General features: G+C 39.3%; 2 protein-coding genes across 3 annotated transcripts in view; one reads left to right on the top strand and one right to left on the bottom strand.

Annotated features, from left to right (window-relative positions):
• Cdc20b (cell division cycle 20B) overlaps positions 1-21,901 on the top strand; it is a 79,893-nt gene extending 57,992 nt beyond the window's left edge. The window contains exons 7-13 of one of the 2 annotated variants that reach the window (XM_047556876.1): positions 81-277; positions 1,453-1,547; positions 5,086-5,311; positions 7,464-7,589; positions 8,117-8,234; positions 11,528-11,672; positions 21,823-21,901. In XM_047556876.1, the coding sequence (XP_047412832.1) occupies positions 81-277; positions 1,453-1,547; positions 5,086-5,311; positions 7,464-7,589; positions 8,117-8,234; positions 11,528-11,646 (881 nt within the window). In that variant the 3' untranslated portion in view covers positions 11,647-11,672; positions 21,823-21,901. Of the gene's footprint in view, positions 1-80; positions 278-1,452; positions 1,548-5,085; positions 5,312-7,463; positions 7,590-8,116; positions 8,235-11,527; positions 11,963-21,822 lie in introns of those variants that run through there. The other variant, XM_047556875.1, reaches the window with a different exon arrangement.
• Gzma (granzyme A) lies at positions 14,606-23,222 on the bottom strand. The gene is made up of 5 exons (XM_047556877.1): positions 23,117-23,222; positions 18,937-19,081; positions 17,031-17,172; positions 16,352-16,621; positions 14,606-14,831 (listed from the first exon to the last, which is right to left on the bottom strand). The coding sequence occupies exons 1-5, from the start codon at positions 23,184-23,186 to the stop codon at positions 14,670-14,672; spliced, it is 789 nt and encodes a 262-aa protein (XP_047412833.1). The 5' UTR covers positions 23,187-23,222; the 3' UTR covers positions 14,606-14,669.
• Positions 23,223-23,584: the final 362 nt, after the last annotated feature.

Below are 23,584 nucleotides of genomic sequence, written 5' to 3'. Positions count from 1 at the left end.
TTTTTTCTTTGGCTGTATAATCACCCTAATTTTAAGTGCTTTTCTTTTCTTTCTTTCTTTCTTTCTTTTTTTTTTAATAGATCTGAATATCCTGGACTGGAGTTTTAAAAATGTTGTTGCTGTAGCCCTTGGGTCTGCTGTGTACATCTGGAATGGGGAAAATCACAATGGAGTTGAGAACATAGACTTGAGTCTCACTTGCAATTATGTATCTTCTGTATCCTGGATAAAAGAGGGAACGTGCCTAGCAGTTGGCACCAGTGAGGGAGAAGTGCAAGTATGGGCAGTTTCTCTTCTCATAAAGTTCTTATGTGGTTACCAGATAACTAAAATCCACTTTTAACAGCATGTCACTGGTGTATAGAGAAACCAGCTTACGGTGGCACTTAGGGATGTGGGAATCAAGAGGAGGTACTATTCTGTTTTTTTTCCTTTTTTCTCTGAATGGCATTTCATGAGTACTTAAGGATACTCTGCTTAGTTTCCTCCACAATCTTTCTGTCATATTTAACTTATTGTTGTTTTTGAAAAATACTTCCTTTCAAACTGAAGTTGGGCTTGTAGACTCCTTAGTTTCAGAACTTTGGAGAGAGAAAGCCCTTCCACTTCTTTTTCACCTGAAGCTGTGGTTTGGAGTAGAGCTATGTGAAATGAATGAATTTTTTTTTTCTGATAGGCTAAGATGAGAATTTATTAGGTTTTCATCAATTTAATTTTTCATGTATCATTCTTATTGTTTATTAGCAATGGCTTACACGATGCTGCCCATGTGCTAGGTGATCTAGGAGGGCCACAGAGGGCTTAACTTGCTCCTCATCTCTGCAATGATAGAGGATGCTGTGGAGGTCTTGTCATGATTTCTTACTTCAAAGTTGTCCTTCCTCATATGGGTCACAGTATCATCAGTAGAAAAGGAGTCTCTTAGCAGTAAATCGAATTTCTGACTCTAGTAAGTATTCAGGCACCAAAATTTTATTTATACAATTAATCAAAAACTTCAGATTTTGGAGAATTTGGATTTTGGATTTTTGGATTTGGGATCCTCAGGTGGTAAAATTCTATGTTCAACCTGTGTATTTTTTTGGTAACTGAAGGTGGATTCCCAAGTTTGGAAGTCCCACAGTTTAGTAGAAGCTGGGAGTATGATGATTATGGATCCTTGGTTGTATATTAAGTTCATTCAAGAAGTTTTAAAAATAAAGGCCATATCTCTATGCCCTACTCCACCAATTAAATCAGAAGTGCCAGCATCCAGAATATTTTACAAAATCCGCAGGTGGTCCTAGTATGTAGTCAGAGCTGAGAATTGCTGGTTAGAGTTAGGGTGCTGAATTTTCACTTATCTGATGACAGACTGGCTATGTTGAGAGTAATTGGCTGTCGGGTCTTTAAGAAGACAGTAGGCTGCAAGAAGGTCAATGCTGTGTAACTCTGGTCATTCATTTTTTTCAGTTATGGGATGTGGTAACTAAAAAACGGCTGAGAAATATGCTTGGTCACTTGTCAGTAGTTGGGGCCCTGAGCTGGAATCATTGTCTCCTCAGCAGGTAAGAAGTGTCTTATTTGAGCCAGCTGTGTTTATATCACCAATTGATTATGGGGACTGAGTGAAGAGAACCCTAACCAAATGGAACAAAATGAGACATTAGGTTTTTTATCAGTTGTGATTCCACCCTTTCAGGTAAAGTCAACAGAGACTGAGTTGGAAAGAACCTCACAGATGACCCTGTTCAGTGGTTCCAAACTTGAGTGTGCATCAGAATCGCCTAGAGGGCTTCTTAAAACACCGATTGCTCGTTTCACTGCAGGAATTCCTCATTCATTAGCTATTAGAGGGGACTGATCATTTGCATTTCTAGTTCCCCAAGTAATGCTGATGATGCATCATTTTGGGAACTGCTGATGTAGTCTCATTGCTGATTTTTTTTTTTTATTTTTTATTTTTTTGCATTTTTTAAATTAATTAATTAATTAATTTTTTTATTATTGTAAACAAATGGGATACATGTTGTTTCTCTGTTTGTACATGGTGTAAAGGCATACCATTTGTGTAATCATAAATTTACATAGGGTAATGTTGTTTGATTCATTCTGTTATTTTTTTCCTCTTCCCCCCCACCCCTCCCACCCCTCTTTTCCCTCTATACAGTCCTTCCTTCCTCCATTCTTGCCCCCCTCCCTAACCCTAACTCTAACCCTAACACTAACCCCTCCCACCCCCCATTATGTGTCATCATCCACTTATTAGAGATATCATTCGTCCATTGGTTTTTTGAGATTGGCTTATCTCACTTAGCATGATATTCTCCAGTTTCATCCATTTGCCTGTAAATGCCATAATTTTATCATTCTTTATGGCTGAGTAATATTCCATTGTATATATATATACTACATTTTCTTTATCCATTCATCAATTGAAGGACATCTAGGTTGGTTCCACAATCTGGCTATTGTGAACTGAGCAGCTATGAACATTGATGTGGCTGTATCTCTGTAATATGCTGATTTTAAGTCCTTTGGGTATAGAGCAAGGAGTGGGATAGCTGGGTCAAATGGTGGTTCCATTCCAAGTTTTTTAAGGAGTCTCCACACTGCTCTCCAGAGTGGCTGCACTAATTTGCAGCCCCACCAGCAATGTATGAGTGTACCTTTCTCCCCACATCCTCGCCAACACCTGTTGTTGCTTGTATTCTTGATAATTGCCATTCTAATTGGGGTGAGATGGAATCTTAGGGTGGTTTTGATTTGCATTTCTCTTATTACTAGAGATGTTGAACATTTTTCCCTATGTTTGTTGATTGCTTGTAGATCTTCTTCTGTGAAGTGTCTATTCATTTCCTTAGCCCATTTGTCGATTGGATTATTTGCATTCTTGGTGTAGAGTTTTTTGAGTTCTTTATAGATTCTGGAGATTAGCGCTCTATCTGAAGTATGATTGGCAAAGATTTTCTCCCACTCTGTAGGCTCTTTCTTCGCATTGCTGATAGTTTCCTTTGCTGAGAGAAAGCTTTTTAGTTTGAATCTATCCCAGTTGTTGATTCTTGCTTTTATTTCTTGTGCTATGGGAGTCCTGTTGAGGAAGTCTGGTCCTAAGCCGACATGTTGAAGCTCTGGACCTACTTTTTCTTCTATAAGATGCACGGTCTCTGGTCTGATTCCGAGGTCCTTAATCCATTTTGAGTTTAGTTTCGTGCATGGTGAGACATATGGGTTTAATTTCATTCTGTTGCATATGGATTTCCAATTCTCCCAGCACCATTTGTTGAAGAGGCTATCTTTTCTCCATTGCATATTTTTGGCCCCTTTGTCTAGTATGAGAAAATTGTATTTATTTGGGTTTGTGTCCGTGTCCTCTATTCTGTACCATTGATCCACCTTTCTATTTTGGTACCAATACCATGCCGTTTTTGTTACTATTGCTTTGTAGTAGAGTTGAAGATCTGGTATTGCGATACCCCCGGCTTCACTCTTTCTGCCAAGGATTGCTTTAGCTATTCTGGGTTTTTTAATCTTCCAGATGAATTTCATAATTGCTTGCTCTATTTCTGTAAGGTACATCATTGGGATTTTAATTGGAATTGCATTGAATCATTGCTGATTTTTAACTAGAAAAGTAAAGTGACTTGTTCCTGTGGAATAGAGCTTAAATATATTTGCTTTTAACAGTAGCCATTCATTTCTGTACTATATTTCCCAAGGTAGACTTAAGTTACAAAGCTTTTAACAATTTAAGTAGCTGTTGTAGTCAGTTCAATTCCATACTCAAGTTCCTTTTGTAGTCTTCATTGTTAAAGATTAGTTTCATTATTCATAAAGAGCATAAATAGATTCTTTCTTATAATGATAGCAAATATTTTGGACTTCTCTGTGCCAGGCACTGTGCTACATTTTTAATGTGTGAAATCTTGATTTAATCCTTATAATAACAATATAAGGTGGTTTCTTTTTCTTTCTTTCTTTCTTTTTTTTTTTGGTACTAGGGATTAAACCCAGAGGCACTTAACCACCAAGCCACATACCCAATCCCTTTTAAAAAAATAATTTATTTAGAGACAGGGTCTTGCTGAGTTGCATAGAGTCTCACTAAATTGCTGAGGCTGGCTTTGGACTTGTGATCCTCCTGCCTCAGCCTCCCAAGCTAGTGGGATTACAGGTGTGCACCATCACTCCCAGCTATAAAGTGGTTTCTAATCCCTATTTTTTTCGGTGAATAAACTGAGACACTGAATGGAAGTAACATATTTAGTATGGGACAGAGTTGGGGTTTGAATCCACTTATTGATTCCAGAGCCCACACTGTAAATCAGAATGCTATTCAGTGTTGTGCCTGAATAAATTTTAAAGAGTAACATTGGGATTTGAGAAAATTTCAAATATAATTGTAGGGACTTATTTTCCTGCTCCTAAGAGATCATAAAGTTGGCCTTGAAAGAGTTCATTATCTTTGAAAAAGTGGTATGATCTTTGTCATTATTTGAATCTAACTCACTGGGATTATGTACTTTATCCACTGATTTTGAATCTTTGCAGTTTATAGTGACATTGTTAGTTTTAAATTCCATTTAATTTTAGTAGCATTGTCAAAACTAAGAGTAGATCTATTGATAAGCAGGAATACATGTTTTAGAAAAAGGAAATAATAAATTTTTATGCCTAACGCTTTACTATAAATATATACTAAAACCAATTTGCTAAGATAGAATGAAATATTCTGAGTTTCAGAGAAGTAATACTTCCTAGCTCCAGTATATAAATTACTTCCTGGGAAGATTCAGTAGCCTAAATTTATCTTTTCCATGGCTGCCTACATTATGTTAAAACCATTAGAGACATCTATCAAAAGATACTTTTGATGCCAGTGAAACTTTGCCAGTCAAACCTATTTCACTTGTGAAAAGAATCATTGGGACAGACTATTTCATCTTTATTAAGCCAAAGAATTTCCATCTCTGTTTGGAACAGTCCTAAAGGGTCTTTCAGTAGTTTTACTTTGAACTATGCCTTGCTTCATGCTTTCAAATGCTTATGTAACTTCAGGGCTTGATTTTTCTGTCATGTTAACCTGCTACTTTACCTCCCATGCAGTGGGTCAAGACTGGGGCGTGTTTATCATCACGATGTTCGTGTAGCCCAGCATCATGTTGGAACACTTTGCCACAAGCGAGCTGTGTGTGCTCTGAAATGGTCCCTGGATGGCAGGTTGCTTTCTAGCGGCTGTAGCGATGGGCTGCTGACGATATGGCCCCATGATCCAGGTGCCAGTGCACGGGGCCAACCACTAAAAGTAATACCTCAGTCTACAGCAGTCAAGGTAAAAAATCCAGCACCATTCCTTCAAATATAAAGAATTAAAAAACCATTAAGCCAATACTTTGAAATTTTTTTCTTCTTCCAGAATTTGTTTTGGATTTTGTCATCACTCTCCTGAAAGACAATGCTATTTATATTTCTCATATATCAGCCTTTTTGGTTTTAGGTGACTGAAACCAAAGTCAAGCTCAAGCATAAGTAAAAAAGCAAATTTATTTTCTCATGTAACTGTGAAGTCCTGGGTACATGCAGCTCTTTCAAATCTTGGTTGGATCTAAGATAATCTTGAGCATTGTCATCTGAGTCCTTACTTTTTGGTTCTTGGATCTGTTTGTCTCTGTTTAGTTCCAGTTTTTCTTCAGCCCCTGTTTTGTGGGCGACATGGATTTTGCAGTTTCTGGTTCAGTTTCTCCCAGATGGGCTCTGGATAAGCCACTTTTCCTGTGACTCCAGTGGAAAAATGCCAGGGAAGACTCTGGGCCTTTGATCACCTTCTCATGTCTGAGTTGGGACTAGGCCTTAAAAAGAGCTTATTGAATATTCAACTTAGTTTTCATAGAAATGACAATTATCTTTAATTACCAAATAAAGTAGGTGATTTACTAACATATTTACATATGACAATTAAATCACACAAATATGACAAGCTCCCCTGTCATAGACAGGTTTGGAAAAATACAGTAGACTGGATACACTTATGACCTTATCAGTGGTAACAGGGGTATGGAGCATTCTAGAGAATAAACTACAAGCTTGTCAAAGGTAGGAATAAATACCTTTTATAAAAGTTATGGAGAACTTTGTAAATTTAACAAGTTGGTGAAATGCAGACTGGTGAAGAGAACATCTACTGTATACTTAGATGTGTGTCTTTGAAAAATGTAAACAAATTTATAAGAAAAACATTTAGGTACAGGTATTTAGATGAACAAAAGAAAAAATAATTCATGCTAGAGGAACACAATTGCTCAGGAAGAAACTCATTATGGTTAATAAGAAGAGAAATGCAAAATAAATCTCCCTTATGTGTTTCATAATTATTAGATATAAGGTAATAATTTAAAATCCAAGTAACGTTTAACCAGGAAGAATTAGTATACTCATTTGATGTTGGTATTGCTAAAAGTTGTAACTCTTTGGAAAACAGTTTATTAATACTTTTGAATCTTGGAATTTACCTAAAAATGTCAGAAACAAAAGACATATGAACTACATTACATTAAAAAAAAATAGCAAACAACAAATGAAACACACAAAAACAACAATAAAAAAATCCCACTCCTCTTTAAAAAAATCAGCACAACCCTATAAAACCAAACCAAAATAAAATAAAAACCAACCTGGGTCCAGCATTAGAAGAACAATAATCAATTAGTGTACAGGATTGAGTAGAATGAGATTATTAAAATAATTATGAAAAGTATGTTAAAACATGGAAAACTGTTTATCAAATAAACAACATAAAAATAAAATAGCATAAACCCAAAGTTTATTACTTTATAAAATATTTTCATGTACAAAAGATAATATGCAAAAATGAGATTAGTTATTAGGATGATTGATAAAGATATGTAGATAAATATAACTATAATATTTATTAAATTTTAAAGTTATTATTACTAGTCATATCAACAATCAATATAAATGTGAGATACCAAATCCTATTTTTCAGAGTTAATTATAGCCATTTATAAAATAAATTTTCTTTTCTGAAATGTATTAGGATTTGAAATGCATTTTGAGATTTTTGGGTTGGGAGTGATCACTTGTAGCTCTTTTTTATCTGACCACTACCTAGAACCCAAGGACTCAGGTAAACAAACCAGGGAAAGACTGCATTTCAGAACCACATTCTGGGGCACACATGATCTACTCCATTAGCAGATTTTTGCCCCATAGGATGTGTTGCATGTAGTTTTTCCCACATGTTATCAATGTAATCTTTCTATGGTAAAAATATCCGTGACTGTTAGCATAATTTGAGGAAGAGTTCTAATGGGTGCCTTCCCTTCCAGAGGTGACTTTTAGTGCCTGAGAAGTAACCTCTGGAAGGTGCTGTTTCTCCTGCCTTTTGGTGGGAGAACCAGGAGAGCAGCCATGGCTGCAGACCCCTGGGGCCTGACCTGTCTGTGCTATTATTCAAAACTTTAAAGGCCATGGATTGGTGTCCCTGGCAGTCTGAGGTCCTTGCTGTTGGAGGAGGAATGAAAGATGGACGCCTGCATATCTTGGATATAAATACTGGGAAAAGCATCCAGACCCCAAGCACAAAATCACAGGTAAAAATCTCCTCTGGAGGTCACTTTCAACCCAATCATCTTGAATCTGGTGAAAATAATTTTTGATAGAGCATAGAACCCAAACATGCTTCTCCTTACCTACTGAGTCCATAGGAACTTTGAGTCTTCGAGAATTTCTTTTTAGTATAACCTCCTAATCAGTAAGTACAAAGTTAGTTTAATTCATTTTTTTTTCTTTTCTCACCGCTGGCACCCCCACTCCCCCACCCCCCACATTTCCCTTCTTTTTCACTGCTGCTTTGTGAAACTTGACAGTAGTCTGGCTCTTCCTGGGCAGTGATTCTGGTTCATGTAAATTCGTCAGTTCATTGTGCCTAAACTGGTTTATACACTTGGTCCTTGGTTGCCTTGTGCTAAACTTTCTTCCAACTAATATAATTCCTGTAACATGCTAACACCAACTGTGAATGGATGATGGGTGGTAGACAGAGCACACTGTCTAAAATCAACTGAAGTACATTCAAAATGAATCAGAGGTGGCTAAAATTTTATGGTCATCATTACAGATTTGTTCCCTAATCTGGCTACCTAAAACAAAAGAGATTGCAACAGGCCAAGGTACTCCTAAGAATGATGTGACTCTGTGGACCTGTCCTACCCTGTCCAGGTCAGGTGGGTTTTTTGGTAAGTGAATGGGCCAGTAAATGCTGTGTACCTATGGCAAAGCAAGTTATCATTGGTGGAAAAAGCCCTGAATGAAGGATTTTTCTCCTTCTGACTTGTCAATGTAGATATTTCAAAAGGGGAAAAAGTCCTACACCTACCCCACCTTAGAGAGTGTATAGATTAGTGTTTCTGAACTTAATTATGATTATTAATCATTTGAAATTGTCAAAACTTCTCCTTTTTTGTGTCTGTGTATGGTTTATATGTTTAGCACCATAACATCTTATTGAAGAAAGCACAGCAGTGTGGAATCAAGGAAATCTGAAAGAGTGAGACATTGTGTATGCAGGGAGACCACTAAAACTCATGAGGCTTCCTCTGTGAACATCTGTCCTTTCAAGGCAGACTGCTATTTGTTGTTGTTGTTGCTGTTGTTTTAAATTTTTTAATTTTGGTGCTGGGATTTGAACCCATGGCTTTGGTGTATACTAAGCATGTGTTCTACCTCTGAGCCAAACCCCCAGACCCAGACCTTTATTCTTTCTGAATTTAGTTCTACAAACTTTTTTTATTGGGTCTCTTTTTTCCCCTCTGTAGTATGATGACTTTAATTCTTTAGGATAAATACCAAGGAGTGGGTATAGCTAGATCATATGGTGGTTCTATTCCTAGCCTTTAGAGGAACCTCCATGCTGATTTCTATAGTGATTGTACTAATTTACAATCCCACCAACGGTGTAAAAGTGTTTCTTTTCCCCCACATCTTCCCCAGCATTTATTATTATTTGTATTCTTGATGACTGCCTTACTGAGTCTTTTTTGAGAGACAGACCTATGATGGAGGAAAGAACCAGGCCCTGTCCTCAGGGTCTTGAATCTGGATTGTTAAAGTGGGCTCAGGGGAAGTAGGTATCTTCTTCTACCCAGCCCTGGGAGACAGGAAGACAAAAGTGGAGGGTGAAGAAGAGACAGAGCACTGGTTCTTCTAGAGCTCTTATGGCGTACCTCATCTTCTTCCTCTCTCCACTCAACCTTGCCTCCTGGTCAATCCTACTGCATGCCAAGCGCTTTGTGGGATACAGAGGATACACAAGTAAAGGAGACATACAGTATAGGCTCTCATGGAACCTGTTGTGGAAGGAGACATATAGAAAACAAATATATGCAAAATAAGATAGTGCTAGTACCACACCTCTCTTTGGAGATTCTGAGAATGTTATTTGGCAATAACAAAATGTCCTTATCAGATAGACTTCCTGCCTATGCTGGTCAGCCCTGCAGACCTCTGTTTAACCTCAAAATGAACATTATATTCTTTAGCTCTCACGCTGTGTGGTCTGATAAACAAGAAGGGCAACTTTTGACAGAGCCACTTTGGTGACCAGGTACAAATGAAGGAGTTGAATGAATTGATCCCTTCCGTATTTTAAGTCATAAGATATGCAATTACCTGGGCCTGTTCAGAGAAATATTTCCAATAAAGCCTTAAAACCAGGTTCTTTACAGTTCCAGTAGCTGATCAGGCCTTAGCTAGGTGGAAGTATGGGATAGATCCTTGTATCAATTTGCCTATTCTTGGAATAAAAATTACATACAGGTGCATTTCCTTGTTTTTTTTTTTTTTTTTTTTTTTTTTTTTGGCTTTAACAAGCTGTTGAGTATGTTAGTTTTAACTCCTTGAGATTTCTTTTACTAATATCAGAAAGAACTCCAAATAGTTTGTTTAACCTTTTCTTCTCCTAAAACATTGGTGGTGGTTGAATATGTGATTACTTTTGAGTTCTGAGTCACTAATTTTCATGCCTAACCTGGTTGTTCTTTTTACATGGAATATTTCCCAAAAGTGTCTAGCAGAATGATTGTTACACAAACATGCACATAGTCAGATGAGTTTGGAATTCTGTGTTAAACGAGAACACTTCTTTCCTAAGGATGTCTCAAAGGCTTGGGTATATCATATGTACTATGATTCTTTCAGAGGAGGTTCTGGTATTTTTTACAAATAAAATTGGGGAGCATCCTGAGGAACTTGTTCCATGAACCACTCTAAGAATCACATCCTTTTGGCGTGGAACTTCTCTGGTGTTTAATTTCCATGTATTTTCTTCTTGAGTCCATGAGTGAGACCTGGATCAGGGACTTCTAAGCTGGGGGGTTGTGAATCACTGGACTATGAATGTAATAATGCCAGAATCAAAAAATGAAAAAGAATACTATAAAATAGAATATGATAGTATAAACAGAATAAAAAAAATAGAAAAATAGGTGTTGGTTTTTGAAACTTTTGTTTTAGATGTACATTAAATATACACATATATAGAATTGCTGCATGTAATGTAATTCTGACTGTGGGTTGTGGTCAGGGAGGAAAAAAGTTATTCTAGATTATGGTCACACCTTTACTAAGCCTCACCCTGTTAACCACAGTCATGATTCTCTATGGGGTAATTTTAAAGAGGCCCCACCCACCTGCCTACAGGGGAAAGATACTTTATAATTGTCCCTACCTACAAAATAATTGTAACTCCTGAGCTTTCAAACAGGAGTAGTCAGTTTCTAGTTCTGGGTGAGACCTGGCCTTTGGTTTCTGCAATCCATAGCAAATGTGCCAGTATGTAGTCTCATTTATGACCACAACTACATGAAAAAAACTACATTTCAAGGCTTCTAGTGACAGTATTTTTAGAACTTGGGAGGTAAGCACTAAAAGAGGATCTTTGTCTTAGATAAAGATGGCATTTCCAAACTATCCAGTAAGTAGATAGATGTAATTACTGTGAGTTCATCCTAGATTATACAGGTGGACCCTAAATCCAATAACAAGTGTTCTTATAAGAGAAATAGAGGACAGACACATTTCTATGAATGACGTGACTTCGGAGGCAGAGACTGGAGCGATGTGGCCATAAATCAAGGATTGCCAACGGCTGCCAGACACTAGGAGTGCCAAGGCACAGAAGCTGCACTCCAGCCCTGTGAGGGAGTGCAGTCTGCTGACCCCTGCCTGTCAGACTTTCCATCTCCAGACTGTGAGAGCATCAGTTTCTCTTGTTCTCAGCCACACAGTTTGTGGTCATTCGTTATGGTAGCCACAGGACACTGATAACCAGGGAGGACCACTAGAGGAGAAATGCTTGCCAAAACCTCAGACACTTGGAGCTACACCTGAGTCAGACCTGGCTGGTATTTCCTAGCATGCCTTGGCAGGAGCCAGCTCTGAATGGTGGAATGTGTGGCCTCACCTGAGGCTGCCTACAGTCTTTAGCAACAGCCCCAGACACATAGAATATGAACTGTTCTTCTTCCCCCAGGTCACAGAGGCAGAGTGCTGCACCTGGCTTTGAGTCCAGACCAGACCTGGGTGTTATCTGCTGCAGCTGATGGGACGGCCTCCATGTGGAAGTGCTGCCAGTCATCCAGCCCCTCCTAAATGCAGTTTCTTCCATTTTAAGTGAGGTAGTGATACTGGCTTTTCTTCTCCATGTGATTGTTATGAGTATCCAATTAGATGAGGTGCTCTTCCCAGTGTAAATACCAGCCCCTCTGACCTCTCTCTGGCTACTTTATTAGCCCTGCTTCTTCCTTCGAATCTCCTAGAGATCATCTTGATCTCTTCTCTCTGCTTCCTTCTCCCTCCTTCCTTCTCTTCTCTACTCTTCCCCCACTTCCTCCCTCTCTTCCTTCTCTTTATCTCTTCCTTTTTAAAGATCTAGTTTCACTGCTGAAGTCAGAATATCTATAGCAAAACTTCGTTCTTTTCCACCTGACTTTTCCCTTAAGTTCCAACCTCATATTTCTTATTGCCTCTAGATATTTCCCTTTTGAGATCCCTTTCCATCTTTAGCTCAAACTCAATTCATTGAGAACATAACTCATTCACTTGAAAAACTCTTATTAAAATTCTCCTACAAGCTATGTGTTATATTAAGTGTGCATATTGTTTCCTTTAAAATAGCTCTTCTGTAGCATTTCCTTTTTCTCCCTTAGTCTGGTTTCTGCTGCTATAACAGAATACAAGAAACTGGATAACTTATAAACAATAGAAGTTCATCTAACTCATGGTTTTGGGGGCTGGGAGGTCCAAATTCATGGCACTGCCATCTGGTAAGGGCCTTTGTATGATTATCCAATCACCTTTTATTAGGTCATAGCTCCCAACCCAGTGGAATTGGAGATTTCCAACACATGAATTTTGGGGACATTCAAACCATAGCACCCTTTGAATGGTTTCATCTTCTGATCACCCAGCCTCTTGAGTTTTCTGCTCCGTTCTTCCTTGGTTTACCCCTTGCTCTTGTTCATTTCACCTTGTCAAGTCGGAATACCTGCTCACCTGTCTTGCCGTGTCCCCATCTCTTAGCTGCGGCCATCCATTCAGAAAATGCCAGTAAGGGGCAATGGGGGATTGAAAAAAGACAAACAGACACACATAGAGAGAGAAAAGGCTGGGGCGAGGTGGGACACTGCCCTTTGATGGAGAAATAATGACCCAGAACTAGTACAGTATGTTTATTATAAAGATTTTCTCATCAAAAGGTTACTTGTGGGAAAGTTTCAGCAAAGCAGGAAATCTGAAGGACATAGGACTGGAGAGAATTTAGGGTTATCTTGTTATGCTCAGAATTCTCTATCCTTGGGAGTTTGTGCCTGAGCTCAAGATCCAGGCTGATACAGCTCTGCACCTTTGCACAGAGCCTCCTTGGGCTGGGTGTCACCATAGCAACGCACCATCTTGATCTGCACCTTTGCACAGGAAGTTTCCAGTGCAGTGCAGTCAGGAGGCAGTCGGACAGACCATGATTCAAGTCACCACTCTCCACACAGTCTGTTGTAATTGCCTCTGATGGAGTCTCCTGTTCCCACTGCTAGGTTAAAACTTCTAAAAGTACCATACTAATGCTCTCAGTCCCCTGCTCGTAAACTCTCAATGACACTCCATTACTTAAACCCTGACCTCAACTTCTGGAGTTCTGAGCCCAGGACCTGAAGTTAGGAGACTTATTCTTGCCTTGGCTCTGCCATAAGCCAATGATCTGACCTTGAATTGTTACAGCGTCAGCAAGAATAGGACCTTGGATCTGATGACTTCTAAGAAATTAGACATTCTCATCCTTGGCTGCATATTAGTGTCATTGAGGAGCTTATATAAAGAATACTATGTGCTGGGTGTGGTGGCACATGCCTGTAATCCCAGCAACTCCAGAGGTTGAGGCAGGAGGATCGAAAGTTCAAAGCTAGTCTCAGTAATTTGGTGAGGCCCTAAGCAACTTAGTGAGACCCTGTCTCAAAACAAAAAGTTAAATGGGCTGGGGATATAGCTCAGTGGTTAAACACTCCTGGGTTCAAACCCTGGTACCAAAAGGAAAAATAAAAGACAAAAAAATATGTCCTGGATCCCATCAATTAAGTCATTCTCTAGTGATAATTAGTAATTTTAGAGTTTGGTGAGTCTGATTGGCAGCCATAATTGAAAATCAGTGACTAGTATTTTCGTCTAAGTTATTTTCCTTCCTTTGTTTTAAGAGGTGGTCTCATATTGTTGCTATATGTTCTTGGTTTGGACCTATGTTGTGAATGTATGTATATGTGCTTGTATGTTTTTGTGTGTACATATACATGTGTACATATATAAATATAAAGGATCTGATGGAAATGGAAAGAATCTTTACATGATCCCATCCTGAAGTTACTGTTGGGATGGTCATGGTCTATTTAATTCAAAATGATGAATAAGCATCGTGTTTTTTTTCCAAGAAAACTTGCTGGCTGCAGTTCAGCACTTACTCCCTGCTGCAGAATCGCAGCCAATGTAACCACCATATTGATTAGACCTACTCAGGTTCAAGTACAAGGAGAATCAAGAAACAACCTAGGTAATCCAAGACTAAAATGCATACTACTGAGAAAAGAGGTTGACTTTCTGGCGTATAATTTTCTTGGTTGGACATGTGTATTTCCTAGAATTTAAATTTCTATTCCTTATCTGCCTTTTGAAAACACTGCATGTCCTTTCTTCTGTTTGTCCTGTAGATTCAAGATCTTAGACGTAAAGAGGAGGAGCAGGTATGGTGTGGAGCAGTGGCCTTTGAATGGCAGACTTACTTCCTTTTTACCTGAATGCTCTAGACTGTCTCTGTCCTGCAGAATTACTGAGTCCTTTACTGCACTTGTTATTAGACAGACCTGGTCTTAGTGTCACTCCTGCTGGGTCCCACTGAGATAGGGAAGTGAGTAATTCAGGGAGAAATTCCCATGTCCCTTGACATGGGGCTAATGCTGGAAACACTGTTGCCCAACCTCCCCCTTGTATCATCCCAGAGGTTGCCTTACGACTCTTTCACTTTGCATCCAGAGATCTGCCCATTAACATTGTGGGAGAGAAATAGTCATACAAATTGATTTTATTTGCAATATGAGTAAAAAGGGACAACAAATAAAATGAATTATGATCACTTAAACTTCTCCCTTAATAGTTTTACGTATCCATTTGAGGTGTTTCTCTGAGAGAAGAGTGTAGACGCCAGGCCCTTGAGGGTCTCCACATCTTCCCGGAAGACCAAAGGCAGTGGTGCCTCTGAAAATGCCGTTGCATAGCAAAGGGCTTCCGGAATCTCCCTGGGGGAAGACAAGAGGGGTTGGGAGTGGGGTCAGTGTGGAACATGACTAGAGGAATGGAGGAAATTCTACAGCATTTATTATAGAGTTAAGAACAACTTTGACAACTGAAAATTGGTGCTTAAAAAATCAAAATGCTTAGAAATATTTTAATATTTTAAAACTGTCTCACTTGGTTTATTTATAGACCAATGAAAATGGAAATTTTGAGATTGATTCTCTGCTTCCAGAAAGGCCACCCTCCTGTTTATTTGTCATTTCCCCTAAAAACTTAGTGACTCAAGGGATACAATTTTCAAATGCAAATGATACAATAAGGCAAAAAATAAAAGCCATGTTTTCTCGTTCTCTAGAAGACAACTGTCTTCACAAAGAGACAAAGACAAAGTAACTCCTTTCTTGGAAACTTGGATTTATGAATGTATAACATAAGGAACCATCTGAGAAACTGGATTCCTCCCTAAATGGATTGATTTCCCCTGCCTGTTATAACACCTGAAATTTTCAGAATTAGTCTTATGATTAACGTATCAATAAGCAGTCCAGGGCATTGAGAGAGTAGGACAGGATGGCTTAGTGCCAGTGGCAGAGAGTGGCTGGGAGGAGGGGACTAGCACTTGGTGATGCTGCTGTGGCCTCAGGATCCCAAAGTAGGAAGTCTGGGTTCCTGGGTGCCCCAAGGGGAGTATTTGGGAGTATGTGGGAGGGAGGGTAAAGAAGAGAGCCCAGAAGAGCACTAAAGACAAATGCCAGCTTTCACTGGGATTTGGCTACCCTTGCTCCTGAAGGCAGGCTATGGCAGCTGGGAGGGTCAGAGACCCCTGATCCTCAGTCTCTGATAACTCTGCAGTCATGCACTGTGCATACTTCCGATGAGACTTCATAGGGTCTGGGTAAAAAATGGGGAATGACAAACTGGTACTTAGAGCTTAAAAATCTGGAAAGTATTTTTTCTGTTCCTGTCTTTAAGGAGAGCTCTGTCTCTCTTTTTCTCAGAGGACCCTGGGAGAGAAGCTTACATATTTTCTGGTGTGGGTCAGACTTGGAAGCTATTTGCTGGGGATTTGCTCAGTTCTAAGAAGCTCTGGGGTTTAGTCCGAGTCCTCAGACAGGCTGGGGAATGATAGACTTTCAAGGATGCTCAGGTTAAATGACAGAGGAATTTTTGGGGTGGTACTGAGGAGGGAGAGGAGACTGAAGGCTCTTGAAGATTCCTGATTTAAGTTCTCCTCAGTTGTGTATATCCCAACTTTAGATCTATTTAGGGTAATATGAAAAAATGAGAAAAAAAAGCATTCTTCTTAGTGGGTTTTGATACAAAATCAGGAAGATGTAGTAGGTCAATCAGGGACTAGCTGTGAAATTCTTATTTTCAATGACTCATTTAAACTGAGAACATTAATTTATTTCACTGGGTTTTTATCAAATTCTTTGAAAAAGCACTAAAACCCTGTAGAAGTTGTGACAAGACAAAGCAAGCCTTGCTTGATAGCTAACATGTGGGATCTTATTTTACTTACATTGCATGAATCTTTTCCACCATGGAGGCTTCCAGCACAAATCATGTTCATTCCAATCACAGGTTTAAAATCATAGTGCTTTTTATCATTGCAGATTTTTCTGTCTATGATGGTGACATTGACTTCTCTCAAAGTATCAGAGGGAGGTGACTTATTGCGAACCATACCCCACCCTGCAACTCGACACATGGTGCCTGGTTCCACATCAACCCCCATTTTAGGTAGTTGAAGAATAGCCACATTTTTGTTAATTGTTGCTTTTTTCTTCAGCTGTTGAATGAAAAGCATAATGAGTTAATAGAATGAGATAAACATTGCCTTTTTAAATTTTTGGTACCAAGGATTGAACCCAGGGATGATTTACCACTGAGTCACATACCCAACCCTTTTTATTTTTAATTTTGAGAGAGGATCTCAGTAAGTTCCTTAAGGACTTGCTAAATTACTGAGGATGGCCTTGAACTTGTGATCCTTCTGCCTCAGCCTCCCCAGTTGCTAGGATTATGGGCATGTGCTACTGAACCTGACAAAATTGACTTTTTAAACTTAAATTCTAGCCCAACCCACTGTGATCCCCTTGCATGATATTGTACAGTAGAGGCACTGAGGAAAGGCTTTTATGAAGGTGGCCAGATTGAAGGCGGTTATATAATGAAAGATCACGTTCAAAGGTACATACCTGTAGAAGTTTAAGATCACCCTCATGTGCCTCTTGATCATAGCATGGGTAGGGAACTTCTTTCTTGACAGACATTAACTGTTTTTCTGGCTCATTCTTGGTAATTGAGTGAGCCCCAAGAATGACCTGAGACCTTTTGGTCCTGGAATAGAAACAACACTATTTACTGGGTTTAGTCTTTAATCAGGACCAGAGCATATTATGTGTTCACCAATTTCATTGTATCATTTGTAAATATACTTCTTGTGGAGATACTTTTTGGCTCAAAAGAAAAGGTGTGCTTTAAACAGTTGTAAGATGTTTATGAATCCATTGTCATCTTAGTTTTATGTTGCTGTAATGAAACACCTGCAGCTGGTTGACTTATAAAGAAAAGAGGTTTCCTTTGACTCACAGTTTTGGAGTCCAAGAGCATGGTGCTGGCATTGGCTTGGTTTCTGATGAGGGCCTCATGCCATGTCAACTCATGGCAGAAAAGTGGGAGAAAGCAGGCATGTGCAGATGTGCTTGAGTGTGGAAGAGTAGGTATGGAATGGAGGAAGCAAGAAAGTGAGTCGAGGAAGCTGAACCTGCTGTGTAATAACTGCTCTCATGGTAATTAATCCACTCTCAAGGCGGCATTAATCTCTTCATGAGGGTGGAAACCCTATCATCTAAGTACCTCTTAAGAGTCCCACCACCTCTCAATATGGTTACATTGGGGACCAAGTTTCCAGCACATGAAACTTTGGGGGACAAACTGGATCAAACCATGCAGTCTTCATCATCCACCAGCTTATTTATAAAAAGCTGAACTAGGTTCATTGAAAACAAATGAGCATTCCATGACAGGACAGCCAAATCGTGTTCTAGTCTGCCTTCTCCCCTCACCCTGTTTAGCTGTGGTGGAGAATTAGCCTGCACATTACAGGAAAGGAAAAATTTCAGTAATCCTGTGACAGAAGCAAAGGCACTGAATAGTTGTAGATTAATGCATGGAAGGATCTTTATAAAAGAAAAATGAACTCATCATAAATAGAACAACTTCTAGTAGCAGATGACTCTGCAAAGGCCCCTATTTGCATGGTGCTGAGCAGGTGTATATTGCAGGGATGGTGATCTGAACGAGGGGCCCGAGTTTCATTTTGGTTAACAAATATCAAAATACTTTCTTAAGTATTAATGCTTAATGTTCTTATCATTCACATCTGTTATAAATCATGCCTACTGATATTCACACTATCCTTTTCCTATTCTGTCATCTGGGATTGGTCTCACTTAAGACATTAGAACTGTGCTTTTCATTAGTGATGGTGAAATATTTGTAAATCTGCGTGGACCTGGATGGTAGCCAATAGCCACATGTGGCAGATAAGGACTTGAAATGTGGTTAGGGTGGGACCGAGGAAGTAAATTTTCTTCAGCTTCAATTAATTTAAGTTTGCACAGCTCCATGTGAGCTCTCAGCGAGGTTTAGAGGCTTGGTTTGGAGAGTGGAGAGAGGAGGAGGGCCGAGAAGAGGTTTCAAGGTAGTAGCTGACAAGGGCTAAGGGATGGCTGAAGGAATGAGAGGGTCCACTGAGGGAACCAGGAAGGTGTTGGAAACAGATTTTCTTTACTTGATGGTTCTATGCAGGCTCTTGGGCACTGGAACTTCAACCCTTCCCTGCTGTGGTTAATGTTTTGCAGTACCTGTACCCAGTGGCTGTAGTAGACACCTTCAGAAAGAGTGTGTAGATACTGTTTGTGCATTGGCTTGATTCTTTGTGGAAAGTCTGGGCTCAATTTTCCTTTAGGGTTAAAGCAAACACCCAAAGACTTATGTGATATGAAAATATATGTGAATCTCCTATGGCTTAGTGAAATTTTTATTGTTTATCCAAATTAGAATATCTTCACAAATGTGTGTTAAAACCTGAGCACTTACAGTGTGCAGTGGGCTGCAGTCAATACCCAACGTTTTTCAATCAAAGAGCCAGCACAGATGTTGCTTTTGTCAAGTTTAAGTAGGACCATGTAGGGTCTTGAATGAGGAGTTACTTCGTTTCCTCCAATAATTCTTACACAGCCATCTGTTCAAAAGAAAAAGGCAAATCAGATCTACGCCTATCCCAGAGAGCTCTTCATAAAGCTGTGTTTCTGAGACCAGTCATACTTTGCCCACTTGGAGAGAAAGCACGTATGAGGGCATTTGCCCTCTGGATTTTCTCCATGTAGACCTGCAGACATCTGACTGTAAATCCTGTCCTGTTGAACTGTCTGAGAGTTCTCTGCTGTTGTGGCCCCAGAAGCCATGCCGTTGGTGTTCCAGGGATCACGGTTGGAAATCTATCACCAACCTTGAACCTCAGGCCATGCAGAGGGCAAAGAACTAGGTTTTGGTCTATTCCAGCAACAACTGCTATAGAAAATGCTAGTGGTGATGTTGACCTGCAGGCTGAGTATTAGTTTGGGGAAGCAGGGGGCGCTTTTAGAAGCCTGAGGACTTCCCTTTTCGACCCACAGCATACAACCTCATATCACCACCTTTTAGCCATGATCTTTGGTCACTGTGAGACTTTTGGCTATTGAATTGTACTGTACTCATTCGTGGGTTGAGAGAATAACATCTATTACACTTAGGGATCCTCTTCAATCTCAAGACCAACTCACATGGTTTAATCTAAGATCTTTCCAATGAGGCAGGGGGAAAGGAGGAGAAATGCCACAAGAAAAAAATTCTGTCTTAGTAAAATTTCCATAATGGTAGGTTAGGAGTATAGACCCATTGTTACAGCAGGACGAGACCTAAACACAAGGCAAATCATACACGCTGGTCGAGAGGACCTTGTGTCTTTGTGACATACTCTTGGCTCTCCACTTTCTACACCAGATGTTCTTGAATTCTAAAGTATTTCTCCTAACTCTTGGCTGAGACTCGGATTTTCTTGAATAAAGCACAGTGCCTCTTATTCCATAACTAAAGTTAATTCACTGCCAAATTCACAGAAAGGTAACAATGATAGACCTAGAAACTTTTCATAAGGCTTGATGAGAGTGAAGGTAAGGGAAAAGGAATGCCCACAAGGGCTCTGTTTTCCACAAGGAAAACAGGAAGCCAAAATTCTAAGCTTTAGAAATAAGAGGATGAGGGAACTTCAAAAGAACTTTAATCACATTCCCTTTATTTCCCTAGGGTGAGTCAGATATAGATTTCAGAGGTGCACTTTTGGATTTTCTGGGCTGCAAAAATCACAAACTCAATAAATACTCCCCTTTGAAAAATTCTGTGATTGTTTGGTGACACATATACCAGCCTCAGAATCATGTCATATCTATAATCACCCATTCTTTTTAAAAAAATCTTTTATTTGTTCTAATTAGTTATACTTGACATTAGAATGCATTTTGGCATATCATACCTACATGGAGTATAGCTTCCTATTCTTGTGGTTGTACATGATGTAGGATCACACTGGTCTTGTAATTATAAATCATAGGGTCATAATGTCTGATTCACTCTACTATCCTTCCTACTCCCATACCCCCTCCCCTCTTTTCACTCCTCTCTGTCTAATCTAAAGTACCTCTATTCTTTCCTAGGTACCCACCCCCATTGTGAATTAGGATCTGCATATCAGAGAAAACATTTGGCCTTTGGTTCTTTGGGATTGGCTTATTTCACTTAGCATGTTATTCTCCAGCTCCATCCATTTACTGACAAATACCATAATTTGTCTTCTTTAAGGTTGAGTAATATTCCATGGTATATATATACCGTATTTTCTTTATTCATTCATATGTTGAGGAACATCTAGGTTGGTTTCATAGCTTGGCTATTGTGAACTGAGCTACTGTAAACATTGATGTGACTACATCACTGTAGTATGCTGATTTTAAGTCCTTTGGTCATAAACTGAGGAGTGGGATAACTGAGTCAAATGGTGGTTCCATTTCAAGTTTTTTGAGGAATCTCCATACTGCTTTCCATAGTGGTTGTATCAATTTGCAGTCCCACCAGCAATGTATGAGTGTACCTTTCCCCCACATCCTCACCAACATTTATTGTTGCTTGTATTCTTGATAATTGCCATTCTGACTGGAGTGAGATGAAATCTTAGTGTAGTTTTAATTTGCATTTCTCTACTTGCTAAAGATAATGAACACTTTTTCATACATTTGTTGATCGACTGTATATCCTCTTCTGCAACCACCAATTCTTAGAAGGATATGGGGTGGGGGTTAAAGTAGGTGGGAAGTTTTAAAATACTGGAATCTCTGTCCTCTCAGAATGAATTAAATTAGAATTTATGAGACTGCAGGTGTGAAGTCAGTATTTTTTAAAATATTTTTTTAGTTGTAGATGGACACAATATCTTTATCCATTCATTTATTTATTTTTCTATGTGGTGCTGAGGATTGAACCCAGTACTTCACATGTGCAAGTCAGGTGCTCCACCACTGAACCCCAGCCCCAGCCCCTGAAGTCAATATTTTTAAAAAACCTTTCAGATTGTTCTAATGTGTAGGAGGGTTGAGACCATTGGTTTGCTCTGCTGTATCTGTTCCCTCTACAGGCACACATTAATATGCTCTGTAAACACAGGAAACAGAGTGGAGTAGAGAAAGTTGCTTCTGTTATTTCCTTTGAAGAAAAGAAATGGATTAAAAAAAAATCTGTCCTGCTTTCACTGTTGCATGCTTAAAACATGCAACATGAGTGTGGTCATACTATCCCATTCTTTTAATATGCCTACTGTGTGGTCCCAAATGTTCTGCAACTATGCTATCTTTGATTTTTTTTTTTTTTTTTTTTTTTTTTTTTCATTTTTAGGTGCAAGGTAAACCAGAGAACTTCTCTGGGAATTCCTGGCATTCAGGTTGTTACATGAGCCCCTCCTCCCCATATCTTCCTCCAGAAACTGATGGACTTTGGGGTAAAACTGTCTGCCTCCATATTTGCCAATGGCCCCAGGGTAGTCCTCACTTCGGTTCCTCAGAGAAAATCTAGAACTCCACCAGTGGTCCACTTCACCTTTTGAGTATAGCTCTGAGGCTTATTTTCAAAAGGGACTTGTTTTCCTTTTCCTGTTCTTCCTCTTCCCCTCCCTAACCTGTGGGTGGGGAACAAGATTACCTTGAGTTATCTGTGCTCCACAGGAAGGAGATATCTGCCTGGGGATCTAGGAAGTGAATATCTCCCAGATTAACAAGTGAATGTTAACACACCATCAGGTCGTCCTGGGACCCCCTGTCAGGGCACACCCTGAATGTAGCCTCTGAAGAGCTCCTTTAAAATCCCCGTTCCTCCTGATGGGCAGAATCACAGTCTCTGGGACAGGAGTCCCCTGTGCTTCTCCTTTGCTAGCAAAGCAATAAAACCTCTTTTTCTCAAAACTGTGTTGTAATTGAATTGGTATCAGGGACAAGGACTGAGCTCTTGGCAACAGAACTACTCAGGAGCTATTAGCCTTTCAGTGACAACACTATACATTTTACAGCATTACCACCAATGTGTGTGGAACTCATGCAAAACCATTAATATTGATTACCACAGAGGTGTACTAAATAGAACACTGCAGCTCTCCCGAGGAGCTGATGCAAGAACTTTCCCAACGTCCTGATCTATTACCTTGGAGACTAGTCTAGAGAAATAACTACCAAATTCTAATCAGTCCTGATTCACCTCTGTGTCTAGGGCAGCTTTGTCTCAATTGTCTTTAAGACTAATCTGTGCTTTTTCTGCAGAAAGGCTGAACTGTCTAATGTACCACTATTCTTTTCCCAAAAGATACAACTTGTTTTCCTAATTCTAGAGTATTTTGTTTGGTTGTTTGCTCATTTTTACATTGTCAGTGTTGGCAATTTCCAAACTATAAATTGGCAGTAATAAACATTAGTGGGTCTGTCTCATTTTTTAAAAGAAATTATAAAGAGGAAAGAATTTTTTTCTTCAAAATAAAGAAATATTTAGAATACACACATGCACACACACATGCAAGAATGCTAAACATTAAGAACTTGGGAGAATTTTTTTTCTCAGCATAATATATTAGGTAATATTATCAAAGACTCTCTGCTTCATTTAGCTTAATGGTTATGATGGAAATGACAAGAATCAATCTTACCTTCAGAAATTAGCAGGAGAAAAGTGACAATTGAGAGAAAAGTTGCGAGAATGGTATGGGAGTTGCTCATTGTGGCAGGTGTCCCACATCAATCAACACGAAAATCTGTTATTCAGCTCTCGACTGCCTCTATCTTATATAGAAGAGTACAAAGGATGTGGTTTCCTTCCTTCTCTTTCTTTGAAACTTCGAAGTTTACATTAGAAAATGAAACCCAAGTGAGAGCAGCCAGTGACGGTGGCCAGTGGTCACGCTGCCAAGGGAGAGCCTGGAAACTCCACGAGGGGTGGGGGTGGTCAGGGAGCTGTGTTCCCATCAGAATGCAGTACACCAGAAGGGACTTTAAAATGTCCCAGCTAAGGTTTTAAAGTCTTTTCCATCAGCAGCAATATTAACGTCAGTATCCAAGAATGATACTTTTTTTAATGACTTCAAAATCAGAGCTTTAAAAAAAATCCTAAAATTGGT

The sequence above is a fragment of the Sciurus carolinensis genome, chromosome 6, assembly GCF_902686445.1.
Source record: "Sciurus carolinensis chromosome 6, mSciCar1.2, whole genome shotgun sequence".
Taxonomy (NCBI): Eukaryota; Metazoa; Chordata; class Mammalia; order Rodentia; family Sciuridae; genus Sciurus; species Sciurus carolinensis.
Note: the sequence above shows the minus strand (reverse complement) of the source record. Positions and strands in the feature narration are given on the sequence as shown.